Source organism: Pelophylax lessonae, assembly GCF_965119305.1.
Source record: "Pelophylax lessonae genome assembly, chromosome: 4".
In the NCBI taxonomy this organism is placed as follows: Eukaryota; Metazoa; Chordata; class Amphibia; order Anura; family Ranidae; genus Pelophylax; species Pelophylax lessonae.
Genome location: NC_138771.1, coordinates 493,149,292 through 493,163,096, shown reverse-complemented (window position 1 = coordinate 493,163,096; position 13,805 = coordinate 493,149,292). Strand labels below are relative to the sequence as shown.

Below are 13,805 nucleotides of genomic sequence, written 5' to 3'. Positions count from 1 at the left end.
TCAAAGTCCTGTTGTGGGCTGAGAACATACAACATTTTTGTGGACTGACTGGTGTCTGGTGGTCTCTGCTAATTTACTCAGACCCACCTACCATCAGATCTCTACAACATAACAACTAATTATTCTCTAGATCCAATACAAGAACTAGGAGAGTAAATTACAATTCTTGATAAAGCACAGAAAGTATGCAGAGGTCAATGGAAAGCTGTATGAGAAAACACATGAACAAATTTTCAATGTTGTATTTAACCGAAATATGATTGTTAGGGTTTACATGGGGACAGGACAGGACACTGGTCTCTGCAGATAGTGTAAACAAGGCCTTAGACTGCTAGAGCAAAGGGGAGAAGAGTCTGCAGTATAGTAGTGGGGAAGATCAGGTAGGTAAAAGTGCTTTATCAAGTCCCCTAGACAGAAACCAGCCAATAAACCTTGTAGTGCATGCACTGCAGGGGAGGGTTTTTAGGTTTCCTAGAGTTTAGCATTAATGGCTCATACACACCTGTGGTTAGGGCCAGACAGCTGATTCCTGTGGCTGGAATAACGTGTATGTGACTAGCTGTGGCAGGAAGCCTGTACAAAGCAATGACTGGTGCTGCAGTTGTATACAGATTTTTCATATATCCACACATTTAGCAGTTACTTTTGGTTGGGGACAGATTATTGGCCCTGCATGCAGTCATCTGTCCTAGAGGTGCACCAAATGGAGGCTCCCGCGCACCCTCCTAAGGGGAACACACTAGCTCTACGGGAGGGATTCCCCCATCAACAGTCAGTGTGAGGAATCGAGTGAAAATTGCATCATCTATGTTCTTGCCTTACAAAGGCAGCCCACATATGTCCTGCGGGTTGAATGAAAAACTGACACTATTTCCCCTTCCACACATTGGATGTGGATGGGGGGAATTACACCCACCCCCCTCCCCCTTCTGAACTATTGTATTCTGACAGTGAGGAGACTTGCACATCGGTCAACGTTGCAGACTATAGTCTGTAGCCCCGATCGAATGGGGAAAATCCAGCCGAGAAGTTTTACAGAAGTTGAACTGTACGACCACAGCGCCCATACATGGATAGAAAATGTGCTGGTCCCTGCTAAACCATAATTTGAAGTCCTATTTATATCCATGTATGGCCAGTTTAACTCCTTATCCTAGTAGAAGTCTGTCAGGCAGTATCTGTCTGAAAAATGGACTTCCTGCATTTCTTGTACCCAGAGACCATCTAATGTTAGTCAAGGATTTGAGGTATATGAGGGAGCATGGAAACAGCAGTGGTTTGTGGCAAACAAGAGGTATTTATTTACTCCAAAGAACATTTGATTTAGTAATGCAAAGATGTACATGTAGTTGGTTCATGTGAAATGGAAGGTTCACTTAAAATGATGAAGTTACCGATCGCAGACTGCAAACATCTCAGAGAAGGCCAATTGGGCCCTGGTCAAAGGAACCTACAATCCATTACGGCGAACCTATAGATTACTGGGAAAGGGGAGATTGCAATGACTAGAGATGTTTGTGAGAGTCCTATAGGCCATTTCCTTATCCTAGGAAATGCTTTTTTCCCTTTTTTATTGTGCTGTTTCACCCAGGAATTGAGGTTTGGGCACATATTGTATATTGGTTGCGTGTGTGTGGTTCCAGAATAGGCAGAAACTGCACTGGAATAGTTAACGAGAATATGTCTAACCAGCGTGTTTAGTCTTCATACTCCTTCTCCAGGCCTTTGTTCTTCCCAGGGGTTGGTGAACCTAAATTTGTTTTATTTGTAAGTACCAAACGGTTCCAGCTGTGAGGACTCTCTGGCTCAGGGCAAACCTGTTTACTTTAGCCGGCTGCTCACCTCTGGGGGATCTGTTTTTCATTGCTCCCTGTGTCTGATTACACTTGTGATAATCTCCCAGAGCTCCAGGCAGGAAATGGCAGCGGACACAAGCCGTACTTTCCATGATTTTCCATAAAGTCTCCTTTGTTTCACTGCGTTCTCAGACTGATTGCATAAAGAGTTCCTTGTGACCGGCTACATGACACAAAATCACTCGCTGGCTTTCATTTGAAGCAGAATGGACCCTGATTAGCACACACAGAAATTTACATGCAAATATTCACTAGATTATTATATTGAATACTAAATTCTGGGAGCTTTCCTGAGAGGGTTTACAATGGCTTTCTGAGAATGCTGCTCGCAGTGTAGACGTTTTAGTTGGGTAAAAGCCTTTCAGTATTGCAAACAAACACCAGACTTTTTTTTTTTTTTTTAAATGGAAAGCACAGTGTAGAGTGAGCACAGATGGGTGTATTATTGTTTTGTTTTATCAGGGTTATTAGTATTTTCTTTGTAAGGCTTCATGTACACACAAGCCTGGCTGATTGTGGGGAAAACACTGCGATTTTGCCACGATTTGCAGCCAGCTGTGAAAACATTCCTTATCTGAACGTGGTTCTTTCGCGTATGGGGGAGGTTAAACCTCCCCTAACCACACCAGCTTCTAAACTCTTGTAAAAGCCTGTGTGCGCATGGATACATAGGGGTTGATTTACTGAAGGCAAATACACTGCAAGTGCACTTGGAAGTGCAGTCATGTAGATCTGAGGGGAAGCTCTACTACTTTCTAGCATTCAATAATGTACAATCAAAAATGCTCTTTTATTTTCCTTGCATGTACCCCTCAGATCTACAGCGACTGCACTTTCAAAATGCACTTGTAGTGCACAGTAGATTTGCCTATCGTAAATAAACCCCATGGTCTTTTATGGAGTTAAAGTGGAGTTCCACCCTAAAATTTTACTTTGGTCCATCTTCTTGCCCCGGGTCATCTGTAAAACAAATGGATACTCGCAATTTTTTTTTTTTTCACTTACCTTGTTTTAGAAGAAAATATACTCACCTTACTTCCTCTTCCTCCCTATGCGGCCACGGCCCGTCGTCACTTCCTGGCTTGCAATGATTCCTGGGAGCTGAACGTCATCGCTCCCAGGAATCAATGCCCAGAAGCTGTGCAGGGATGACGCAGCTCCAGAAGTGACGGCGGGGCCAGTGCAGTGCATCGTGGGACCGAAGAGGACGCAGAAGAGGATCGCGCTGGCTTCAAGCTGCCCACACCTGAGATGGCAGCGCTGGACAATACATTTTTAAGGTAAGTATTTCTTCTTGCAGGTAAGTGCGACCCGGGACAGTTCAGAGGCTATCCATTGTGGAATGCACTAGCCCTGACTGTCCTGGGGGTATTTTTATGTTTTTTTTGTTTTTTTTTTTTAGGTGGAACTCCGCTTTAAGTTTAGGAGCTTTGGCAAAAAAACTCACGTTTAGAAGCTGTAGTGTACATGAGTCCTTACTGTAGCAAGAAACGGCTTTCATTACTTCCTGTAATATCACCAGGTTCATAAGGGAATTTGCTTGGAGATCAAATCTTATTGACGTAGGCATGCCCCCAGAACTACTTTTCCAAAGAGCCCTTCCACTGTACAAAGTGTGTGAGCAAGTTCTTGGGAATCAAGGCAGCAGCATTGTTTTGCTGTGAAAAACATTTACATGCTTATACTTTAATGTAAAAAGCCATCTTTGAGCTCTAGCCAGTGGTCTTTTCCTAGACCAAAGATGGCACTGTTCTTGTCGACTACAGTGATTTAAATGAATAAGTGCAGCACTAATTGTGAAGAACACTTGTGACTTGATATAAATCAAATCGCAAAGGTTGGAAATTCTTATAGAAAAATCGGTGTCAATTTTATATATATATATATATATATATATATATATATATATATATATATATATAAAAGATATCAGTGATTCCCCTTCCCTTTTATAGGTGTTCATACACCACTGCTCTTTTGATCTATTAGGCATATGCCAACTGGGTCCACTTGCTCTGGTAAGCCCCCCGTTTTGCTGGTGGTGGTGAAATCTTTCACTGTGTTGATTGTTTATCGTGGGTTTTGGTATTATCCGATATCCACTTTGATCAAGATTGGAAATTGTGTTTCACACACTTATTTGGACTTTCAAGTTTATGGACTGCACAATTTTTTACGTTTTGTGTTGATATAGCATATGCATTTTGCTTTGTGGTGTTATTTAGTTCACCTTTCACAATAATTTGAGGTTACTTATATTTTTTAACTATCACTTATATATGTATATTCACAATATATATGGAAGTAAGAGGTATCACTGATATCTTAATTTGATATATTTGGCACTGATTTTTCTTTAAGAATTTCCTACCTTTGCGATTTGATTTATATCAAATCACGAGTGTTAACCTCTTCATGCCCGCACTATAGCCGAAAGACGGCTACAGCGCGGGCATGAATTGGCGGAAGGGCATCTGTTTACATCCTCCCTTGCATGAGACTCGGCTGACCACAGTTCAGAGTAAGGGGCCGCTCCCGGCCCCTTACCATGTGATCAGCTGTCAGCCAAAGACAGCTGATCACGTGATGTAAACAGCAGCCTGCGATCAGCTTTTTTTTTTTTTCTCTCCTCCTGTCAGCGTGAGAAAAAAAAAAGCCGATCGGCCGCTGCTGTAAGAGGGACATCAGTCCCGAAGAGGAAGAGCAACTGTGCCCACCAGTACCACCTACTAGTGCGGGTCAGTGCTGCCCTACCAGGGCCCATCGGTGTCGCCTCATCAGCAAACATCATTGAAGGAGAAAAATTACCTGTTTGCAAAATTTTATAACAAACTATAAAAACTGTTCTTTTTTTTTTCCCCAACATTTTCGGTCTTTTTTTTTTTTTTTTGTTCAGCAAAAAATAAAACCCCAATAGTGATAAAAATACCACCAAAAGAAAGCTCGATTTGTTTAAAAAAAAAAAAAATGATAAAAATTTCATTTGGGTACAGTATTACATGACAGCGCTGAGAATTGGCCTAAGCAGGAAGGGGGTTTATGTGCCCGGTAGATAAGTGGTTAACAATTAGCGCTGCACTTATCGTTATTTGTATACACATATTGTCCTTTGTGGTGTTGGCTGCTTTCTAACACAATTTTTTCTTTGGGACATTAGCGCGGTATCCCCTTCATATTATATTTAATGAATGTGCCTAATTTGCCGGTGTTCTGAAAACTCCAACTTGCCAAAAACTCCAACTATGTAATTTCCAGTGACTCTACACCAGGAATAATTGGAGATTTCTACCCCTTCGTGTTTTCACAGAACAGGCGGCAGCGTATACACTCCGTTACATGCTACAATAAGTGGACACTTTTAGTCCGCTCGCTAGTCACCAATAACCTGCCCGCCTCCTGGGCGGCGACAAATAGCTGGTTGACTAATAATGTCCACTCAATATTGCGTGTACTGGAGTGTATAGGGTGCCGATGTTCTGTGAAAACACCAAGTGGTTGAAATCTCCAAATATTCCTGGTGTAGAGTCACCAAAAGTGACGTGGTTGGAGTTTTCGGCAGAACACCAGCTGTTCATACCTATTGCAGCCATTATTAAAGTGATTGCAAAGGTTTGTTGTTGTTGTTTATTATTTTGCAAAAAAAAAAAAAGTTATACTTGGAGCCCATTCACACAGGGGCGACACGACTTGCCGGGGCGACCTCGACGTGACATGCATGGACTTCATATCATTGAAGTCAATGCAAGTCGCCCCAAAGTAGTACAGGACCCTTTTTCTAAGCCGGAGCGACTTGTGTCGCTCCTATTAGAACAGGTCCTGTGCTAATCAATGGCAGGTGACCCACGGCGACTTGTCAGGCGACCAAGTCGCCTGACAAGTCGCGCTAGTGTGAATGGGGTCTTAGGCCTCTTTCACACGGCCGTTCAGTTTTTTTGTTCCGCTCCGGTGCTTTTTTTTTTTTTTTTTTTTTTCACGGAGAGGATGACACTTGTGTCATCCGCTCCATATGTCCGCATATCATCCCATCTGTTTGCGGATGATATACGGACATAATGTATGTCAATGGCATTGTGGATGTCAGTGGATGACCATCCGCTGACATCCGATTTTCATCCTTTCAGTTCTGTTCCGTTTTTTGGAACGGAACAGAACTGAAAGGACGAAAATTGGATGTCAGCGGATGGTCATCCACTGACATCCACAATGCCATTGACATATATATTATGTCCGTATATCATCCGCAAAAAAATAGGATGATATACAGACATGCGGAACGCCCGTGTGAAAGGGCCCTTAACCTGCTCTGTGCAAGGGTTTTCACACAGAGCAGCCCTGATCCTCTGGGGTGCCCCGTCAGCGCTTCTGGCCCCTCCTCTCCATCGGGTGCCCCCACAAAGAACTGCTTCCCCTGGGCGCTCTCATGAGCCCTGCTGCTGCGTCCATTGACACAGACAGCAGGACTTGGTGCCCCCCACTCCCAGGTCACTGGATTTGATTGACAGCAGCGGGAGCCAATGGCTCCTGCTACTATCAGTCTTTCCATTGAGGACCAGAGACATTGGCTGGAGCTGCTGGGTTTGTGTTTGTCACTGGTACGACCGGGTTCAGCTAAGAATGAGGGTGGGTCTGGGGGGCAGCTGCAGCACCAAAGGTTCTATGCATTAATGTGAAAAACCTTGAGACTTTACAACTCCTTTAATGTGTCACTATTTTGGGGGTTCTTTGAAATTCTGCGAGTTACCAGGTGGTAACGGAGCCGGGAGCTTTCATCACTGGGGTCCCACTAGACTTGCAGTTGTATTTAAATGTTAATTTTTGGTAAAATTTTTTGATAAAAGCACGCTACTGGGGCAGCACAGTAGTCCTGCGCTTAGTACTTCTGCTTGCTGCACCAGGGAGGCCTGGTTTCTATCTCATGGCGTATGCATTTTCTCTGTCCTTGCATGCGTTTCCAATCCAAAAATATGCAGCTTGGTATTGGCTGCTGTCTTAAATTTTCCCTGGTATGATATGTGCTGAGTTTGCCTAAAATGGCTGCATCACTAAAAGCCCTCATCAGCTGATAAAATGTATGGAGTTGTCAAGCAGAAAAGCCCTATAGAAATATAAATCATAATGGCAATGAATTCATAAGCCTTTTTCTCGGTCAGTTTGAATATTTTTTGCTGGCTTTAGAAGTTCATCAAGTATTTTTCAACATGGTTTCCATAAATGGAGATTCTACTCTTATTAGTCAATGACTGAATATAAGATATTTTGCAGCCTTGTATGTCTTTTTTTTTACTTTTTACTTTGCATTTTTTTCTTAGACAAACTGTTGTGAAGGGTTCTCTCCCTCACCCGTTCGCTCTGACTTTATTCGGGGACACAATATACTGGACGGACTGGACCACACACTCTATCCTGGCATGTAACAAGTACACTGGTGAGGAACGCCGCGAGGTGGACTCCAATATCTTCTCTCCTATGGACATCCATGCGTTCAGTCAGCGGAGGCAGCCAAATGGTTAGTACTCGGGTTTATCCAGTAAAGCAAATTTCAGTTTAAAGTAGAGAAAGTGGTTGTTTTAATTACTGCACTTTGTTCTTTTGCATTTACCAGGACAGGAAACCACGGTAAATTTCCACAGTGGGGACTTAACTGGCATTAAAAGTATGGTAAAAGCTTTTTTGGACAAACTTCTTTTTTGGGTCACAGAAGTTCACTTACTTTTGCTCTCTTGTGACCCTGACTCAGCCAGCAGTAGGCTAAAGCCCACTGTCAGCTAATGTCACAGAGCTTCTCCAGCCTCCGGAAGGATCTTGACCTCGTCAGGATCCACCCAGCTGCATGATTGTTGGCTTCAGCTGAGTGCTAAAGCCAGCTGTGCCCACCCTCAAAGTATAACTAAGCGCAAAAGATTTTTTTAAGTTTTGGACAGAGTGCAGAGGGAGTAAAAAGCTTGTGCTCGTTTTGGAGAATTATGGGCCATACACACTATAAGATTTTCTGAAGACTTTTTCCTTTAGATTTACCAAAACCATATAATATGAGGTCAAACCTAAACCCTTTCAATTTGTATGCAATCTGGCAGGCCCTTGCACTACATAGAAAAGGTAAATCTGAAGGAAAAAGTCTTCAGAAAATCTTAGTGTGTATGGCCCTTTAAGCTGAATACACACTATAAGTTTTTCTTCAGATGTTTTCCTTCAGACTTACCAAAACCATTATAATATGAGGTCAGACCTAAACACTTTCAATTTGTATGCAATCAGGCAGGCCCTTGTACTACATAGTTGAAGGTAAATCTAAAGAAAGTCTACCAACAAAAGTTGTTTAGTGTGTATCCAGCTTTACCCTCTCTATTTTTCCTGTTTACCATTATTTAAAGTAGAAGAAAATTTGATCTTTTGGATTGTCCCCAGAAAAGGGGACGGGACATCTTCCAATGGGCACACTAGTTCTGGTGACCTGGGCGTCCCCAAGGAATTCCCTTAATTCGCAGGGATTTCCTCTCGCTTCTTGTTGGCTATGGGACAGGAAGTGAAGGAAAAGACTGCAAAGATTACTTTTAAAAATGCTTTGGTTTTTAGTGTTTTTTCAAGGCCAGTACTGCAAAAGAATGAAGAAGACTATGGGCAGATTTCAGATTGCTGAGATAATGTAACCTAAGTCCTGGGGGAACATCGAGCAGAACTTTCTCCAGGAGGGTATTTCCGTCGCCTTGTGACCCTGCATTTATCCTCCCTACTGTTAGCATAGCTTTATTCTTACATATGAGAGTTAGGTCCTCTGTAAACAGCAAATTACAAAAGCTTGCAAAAAGGCACTCTCTAGCTTAACCACTGCAGGTGGGCCAAGTGTAAGAACTTTCTACTTTGAAAGTTAAAACCATGCTTACAAATTGAATCTTATTACTCTGTCTGATTTATGTTCTTTTTTTTTTTTTTTTTTGCAGCTACCAATCCATGTGCTGGTCACAATGGTGGTTGTTCTCATCTGTGTCTGATGTCACCAACAGAGCCTTTCTATCAGTGCGCCTGTCCCACGGGCGTGCGTCTCAAGGATGATGGGAAGACCTGCATGCATGGTAAGCCGGACGAGATCTTCCCTATTTGACAAAACTGCATGAGGTTGGTTGTTTGTGAAAATGACCTAAATTGTATTTCCTTTAAAAATACAGAAACGCTCTTTACAGTTTTTTGGAACTGTGGGGGGGTGGGGGGATGTCAGTTCTATGTAAATGTTGAAAAGTTAATAGGATGTGTCACATTTGCAAGAAGCAGCTTAGAATGCAGAGAAGATTTTTTGGGGAAAGATTTTGTAGAGTATGGTGGGCAATATTTAGCATTTTCCGTTGGTCCTCTGCGCCACAGTTGTTGGTGCTTGCTCCAGATTTGTGTACCTATCAGAAACCTGATTAGCCACTGTGCCCATCGCACAGACAGGCACATGGCTGAGGTGTTTTGGAGTTGGGTGGGCGGGGCCTGATGAAAATGAAGTGAACAGTTTCCCCATTTGGCCCGCCTTGTTTTAGATTGACAGCGAATGATAGTGAGCAGATTCATAGCTTTTATTCAGTCCAATAACGGCGTTCAAATCCACCCAGTGCCATCTTGTGTCAATCAGAAGCAAGGTGGACCTGATGGGCAACTGGTCTCCCAGTTCCCCTTCAAGATATTGTATATGTGAAATGCCGCGCCTACCCTTGAAAATTTAAACTTTGGGTATTTTCACCGTCAATTTAGGTATATGCTTAAATTTAGAAATGAAAGATGGTGAGGCACTACTACCCTTACTATGTGATAATGAATACATAAATATTTTGGTTAGAACCCAGAGATGGGAAATCAATTTCCAATATTAAAAGTGCAATCGTGCCTTTTCCAAGTGCAATCAAGATTTCTTGTGTGCTATATCCTAGAATGGGATGTGGTGTACCACTATTATCCTATGTAAACACAAGTATAGTTGGTATTTGACCCTGAATACTTAAATAATTTTTAAAAGAGCAATTATGCAATATTAAGTGCAATCATACAAATGTGCAAAATGTGCAACAACGCATAAGAATATATATCCAAATTATTTTTCTCTCATGAATGTTCTAGTAATTTCCAAAGTGCAATAGTGCAATTCCCAGTGCAATCAAAAAAATTTGCAATTGATGCAATGTGTGTAGGTCCCAAAGTGCATGTAAAGGTGCAACTGAATTTATTTTGCTTTAGTCCACAACTTATTTCTGAAGTGATTTTTGTGCACACAGAATTATAAATTATGGTGTAAAATTTGTGAATAAGGGATGACCATTTATGCTCGGGTGACAGAGTGCGGTATATTCATGAGTAAGTGCTTAGTGGATATTAATAAATATATTCAAAAGAATAAATAATATAAAAAAGAATGAGACTATTTTAGAAGTGCAATATCATGTAGTTCAAAAAGTCCATAGAGGTGTAGACCAATAATAAAGGTACAGTCCCAAAATCGGAGGTTTCTTCTTTCCCGTTTTTTGGAGTGATCCACCGCTCGGATAGCATGTGTTCCAACTCGTTGAGGTTAATCCCGCGGCATCACTTCGATTACGTATGCAGAAGCGAACACATACATAAGTGCACGCATTTGTAAACCGTATTCAAATTACACATGCAAGGTATTGCTGTGAACGTTAGAGCAATAATTCTAGCGCTAGACCTCCTGTGTAAAGCTGGATACACATTATACAACTTTTGTTGGTAGATTTCCTTTAGATTTACCTTCAACTAAAGGCATTTTAGTTTTAGTCCCATTTCAGTCTTCTGCAAGTGTTTGTTTTATTTTTATTCATATTTAGTCCACTAAATCTCTAGTACATTTTAGTCAACTAAAATCATTTTAGTCGACTAAAACTCATTTTAGTAGTCTAAAATCGAATGGGTGTAGTTAAATTGTAATGCGTTTCTCTATTTCTCTACAATTTCCAAACTCATTATCTACTACTGCTGGAGTGAACAATCGAATATGGTATTAAGGTTTGAACATGCACAACAGACACAGGTTTAGTCGTTATATTAAGTCTTTTTTTAGGCAAAACCATTTTGTCAAGAATTTTGCTTTTTTGACAAAAGGGTAACATAAAATATAAACAAAATACAAAAAAAAACTCTTTGCGTGATCGTGAGGATGCCACCAAGCAGTGCACATTTACATGAACTTTAACAGTTCGAGAAACTGAACAGAGCACACAACATTTTAGCAGCTTGGCCTGGTGTCAAGAAGGGCAGCAAAGAGTCCACTATCTCCCTCCAGGAAAAATACCAGGGACAGATATTGGGCAAAAAGTACAGGGATTGGACTGCTGATGACTGGAGTAAACTCATTTTCTCGGATTCCCCTTTCTGATTGTTTGGGGGATCCGGGGAAAAACCTTGTCCGGAGAAGAAAGGTGAGCATGAGCTTGGTCCTGTGTCGTGCCAACAGTAAAGCATCATGAGACCATTCATGTGTGGGGTTGCTTCTCAGCCAAGGGACTGGGCTCACTCACAATTTTTTCTACGAACACAGCCCTTAATAAAGAATAGTACAAAAACATCCTCCAAGAACAACTTCTCTTAACCATCCAAGAACAGCTTGGTGATGAATAATGCCATTCCAGCATGATGGAGCACCTTGCCATAAGGCAAAAGTGATAACCAAGTGGCTTGGGGAACAAAACATGGACATTTTGGGTACATGGCCAGAAACTCCTCAGACCTTAATCCCATTGAGAACTTGTGTTCAATCCCCAAGTGGCTGGTGAGTGAACAAAAAACCCCCACAAATTCTGACAAACTCCAAGCATTGGTTATGCAAGAATTGGCTGCCACTGCCAGTACCATCAGTCACGATGTGGCGCATAAGTTGATTGACAATGACAACATGCCAAGGCGAATTGCAGAGGTCTAAAAAAAGAAGGGTCAACCCAACACTGCAAATATTGACTCTTTGCATAAACGTAATGCCATTATCAATAAATGCTTTTGACACTTCTGAAATGCTGGTAATTATACTTCAGTATACCATAGTAACACACACACACATCATAGGTTGAGCTGGATGGACTGATGTCTTTTTTTTCAACCTCACTAACTATGTATAGTAACATCTGACCAAAAGATCTAAAAAACACTGAAGCAGCAGACTTTGTAAAAATTAATATTGGTGTCCTTCTCAACTTTAGGCCACAGCTGTACATGTACAAGCACATTACACTCAGACAGCACACTGCACAGGCACTGTCACTGCCAGTCTGGCACAGCATAATAAAGCAATACTTGAGGAGGGTAATGCTTATTTCTACAAAAAGAATCAGTTTACTGTCAGTTTATTATTTCAACAGTTCTAATTCTCCGATACATTCAAAGAAAATGTGCACAGTCTACAATAATGCCATTAGTGTTTGGATTATAGCAGTCACCACTTTTTATAAACTTCTCTCTCCTCTTTCTTTCAGCATTTGCTGGTTCAAACTCCTTTTCATTATCTGTGCAATTGTGGCAAGGTGTTGGTAGCTAGTGTTCTGTTCTGTCCTCAAGGTGACTGAGTTGATTAAAGAGAGCAGGGACAGCCAGGGAAATAGACATGGTGTCACTCTGGAGGGTTTTAACCACTTTACCTCCGCTCACTTTGCTGCTACTGCAGCAAAGTGGCTCGTTCCCGTCTCGTCTACGTCGCTGGACTCCGCCCCTTGTGGGCGGCGCGCGTGCGCCGCCGGAGGCTCGCTCCCGCTGTTTTCAGTCACAGTGGGAGTCGGGCCAGGGGAGGAGCGGCTGCTCTTACCCGATCGTCGGGGATCGAGTCTGGAGATCCGCCCGCTGTGTGTAAACACAGTGGGCGGATCTCTGAAGTGACAGGCAGGGTCAGATTGCAGGGTTCAGCATAGTTGAACCCTCGATCTGTCCTTGTGTCACACAGTCACCTCCCCCCCCCCCCCCCACACGTCAGTAAGCACCAGGCATACATTAACCCCTCCCTCTCCAATAAAATTAACCCCTTCCCTGCCAGTGTCATTTTTACAGTAACAGTGCATATATATAGCACTGATTACTGCAGTAATGTCACTGGTACCCCCAAAAGTGTCAAAAATGTCAGTCAAGGGTCTGATCTGTCCGCCGCAATGTCGCAGTCCCGCAAAAAAAATCGCAGATCGCCGCCATTACGCGTTAAGAAAAAAAAAAAACCAAAAATGACAAATCTTTCCCTTTTGTTAGTAAACGCAATAACTTTTGCGCAAACCAATCAAAATACGCTTATTGTGGATTTTTTTTTTTTTACCAAACATAGGTAGCAGAAAACAAATTGGCCAAAAATTAAAAAAAATTTTGTTTTTTACATTTTTTTGGGGGGGAATTTCATATAAAAAAATGTGAAAAATATTGTTATTTTTTCAAAATAAATGCTCTTTTTTTGTTTATAGCTCAAAAAGTAAAAATTGCACAGGTGATTAAATACCACCAAGAGAAAGCTCTGTTTGTAGGAAAAAAAGGACGTAAATTTCGTTTGGGTACAGCGTCGCACGACCGCGCAATTGTCAGTTAAAGTCGCACAGCGCCGAATCGCAAAAAGTGGCCTGGACGTAAGACAGCAAAATCCTCCAGTGGTAAAGTGGTTAATGTTCTGCAAAAGGCAGCAGTAGGTCATGCAATGATGTGAGCTTTCGCCATTCACTGGGGGGCAAGCTGTCCCATCCCATGTTTGCCATTTGGCAGACTGACTTTCAGTTTGAGGAGTCTTGACATCATGTTGAATGTGCTTGACCAGCGTGTGGGGCTGTCATTTGAGAGTAAGGCCACAATGCTGCAATATCTTCTGTGTTGCAATGGAAGACTTGCTGAAGAGATTCACTATTGATTTTGCTTTATCCAGTATTCTCTCCACACTTGCCTCCTTCTGCAACATGTGGACCACAAGTGTAAGGTATGCACCACAGATGGTGTCCGGTCCATGTTAAT

The 13,805-nt window shown here is 42.0% G+C and overlaps 1 protein-coding gene and 1 long non-coding RNA gene across 2 annotated transcripts in view; one reads left to right on the top strand and one right to left on the bottom strand.

Moving 5' to 3' along the window:
* Positions 1-3,018, bottom strand: part of LOC309554153 — a 476,173-nt gene extending 473,155 nt beyond the window's left edge. Inside the window, exon 1 of the long non-coding RNA XR_014225208.1 lies at positions 2,931-3,018. This is a non-coding gene — a long non-coding RNA (uncharacterized lncRNA). The remainder of the gene's footprint in view (positions 1-2,930) is intronic.
* Positions 1-13,805, top strand: part of LRP6 (LDL receptor related protein 6) — a 158,108-nt gene that overhangs the window by 74,580 nt on the left and 69,723 nt on the right. Inside the window, exons 4-5 of the mRNA XM_082255712.1 lie at positions 7,166-7,362; positions 8,795-8,926. Coding sequence (XP_082111838.1) covers positions 7,166-7,362; positions 8,795-8,926 — 329 coding nt within the window. The remainder of the gene's footprint in view (positions 1-7,165; positions 7,363-8,794; positions 8,927-13,805) is intronic.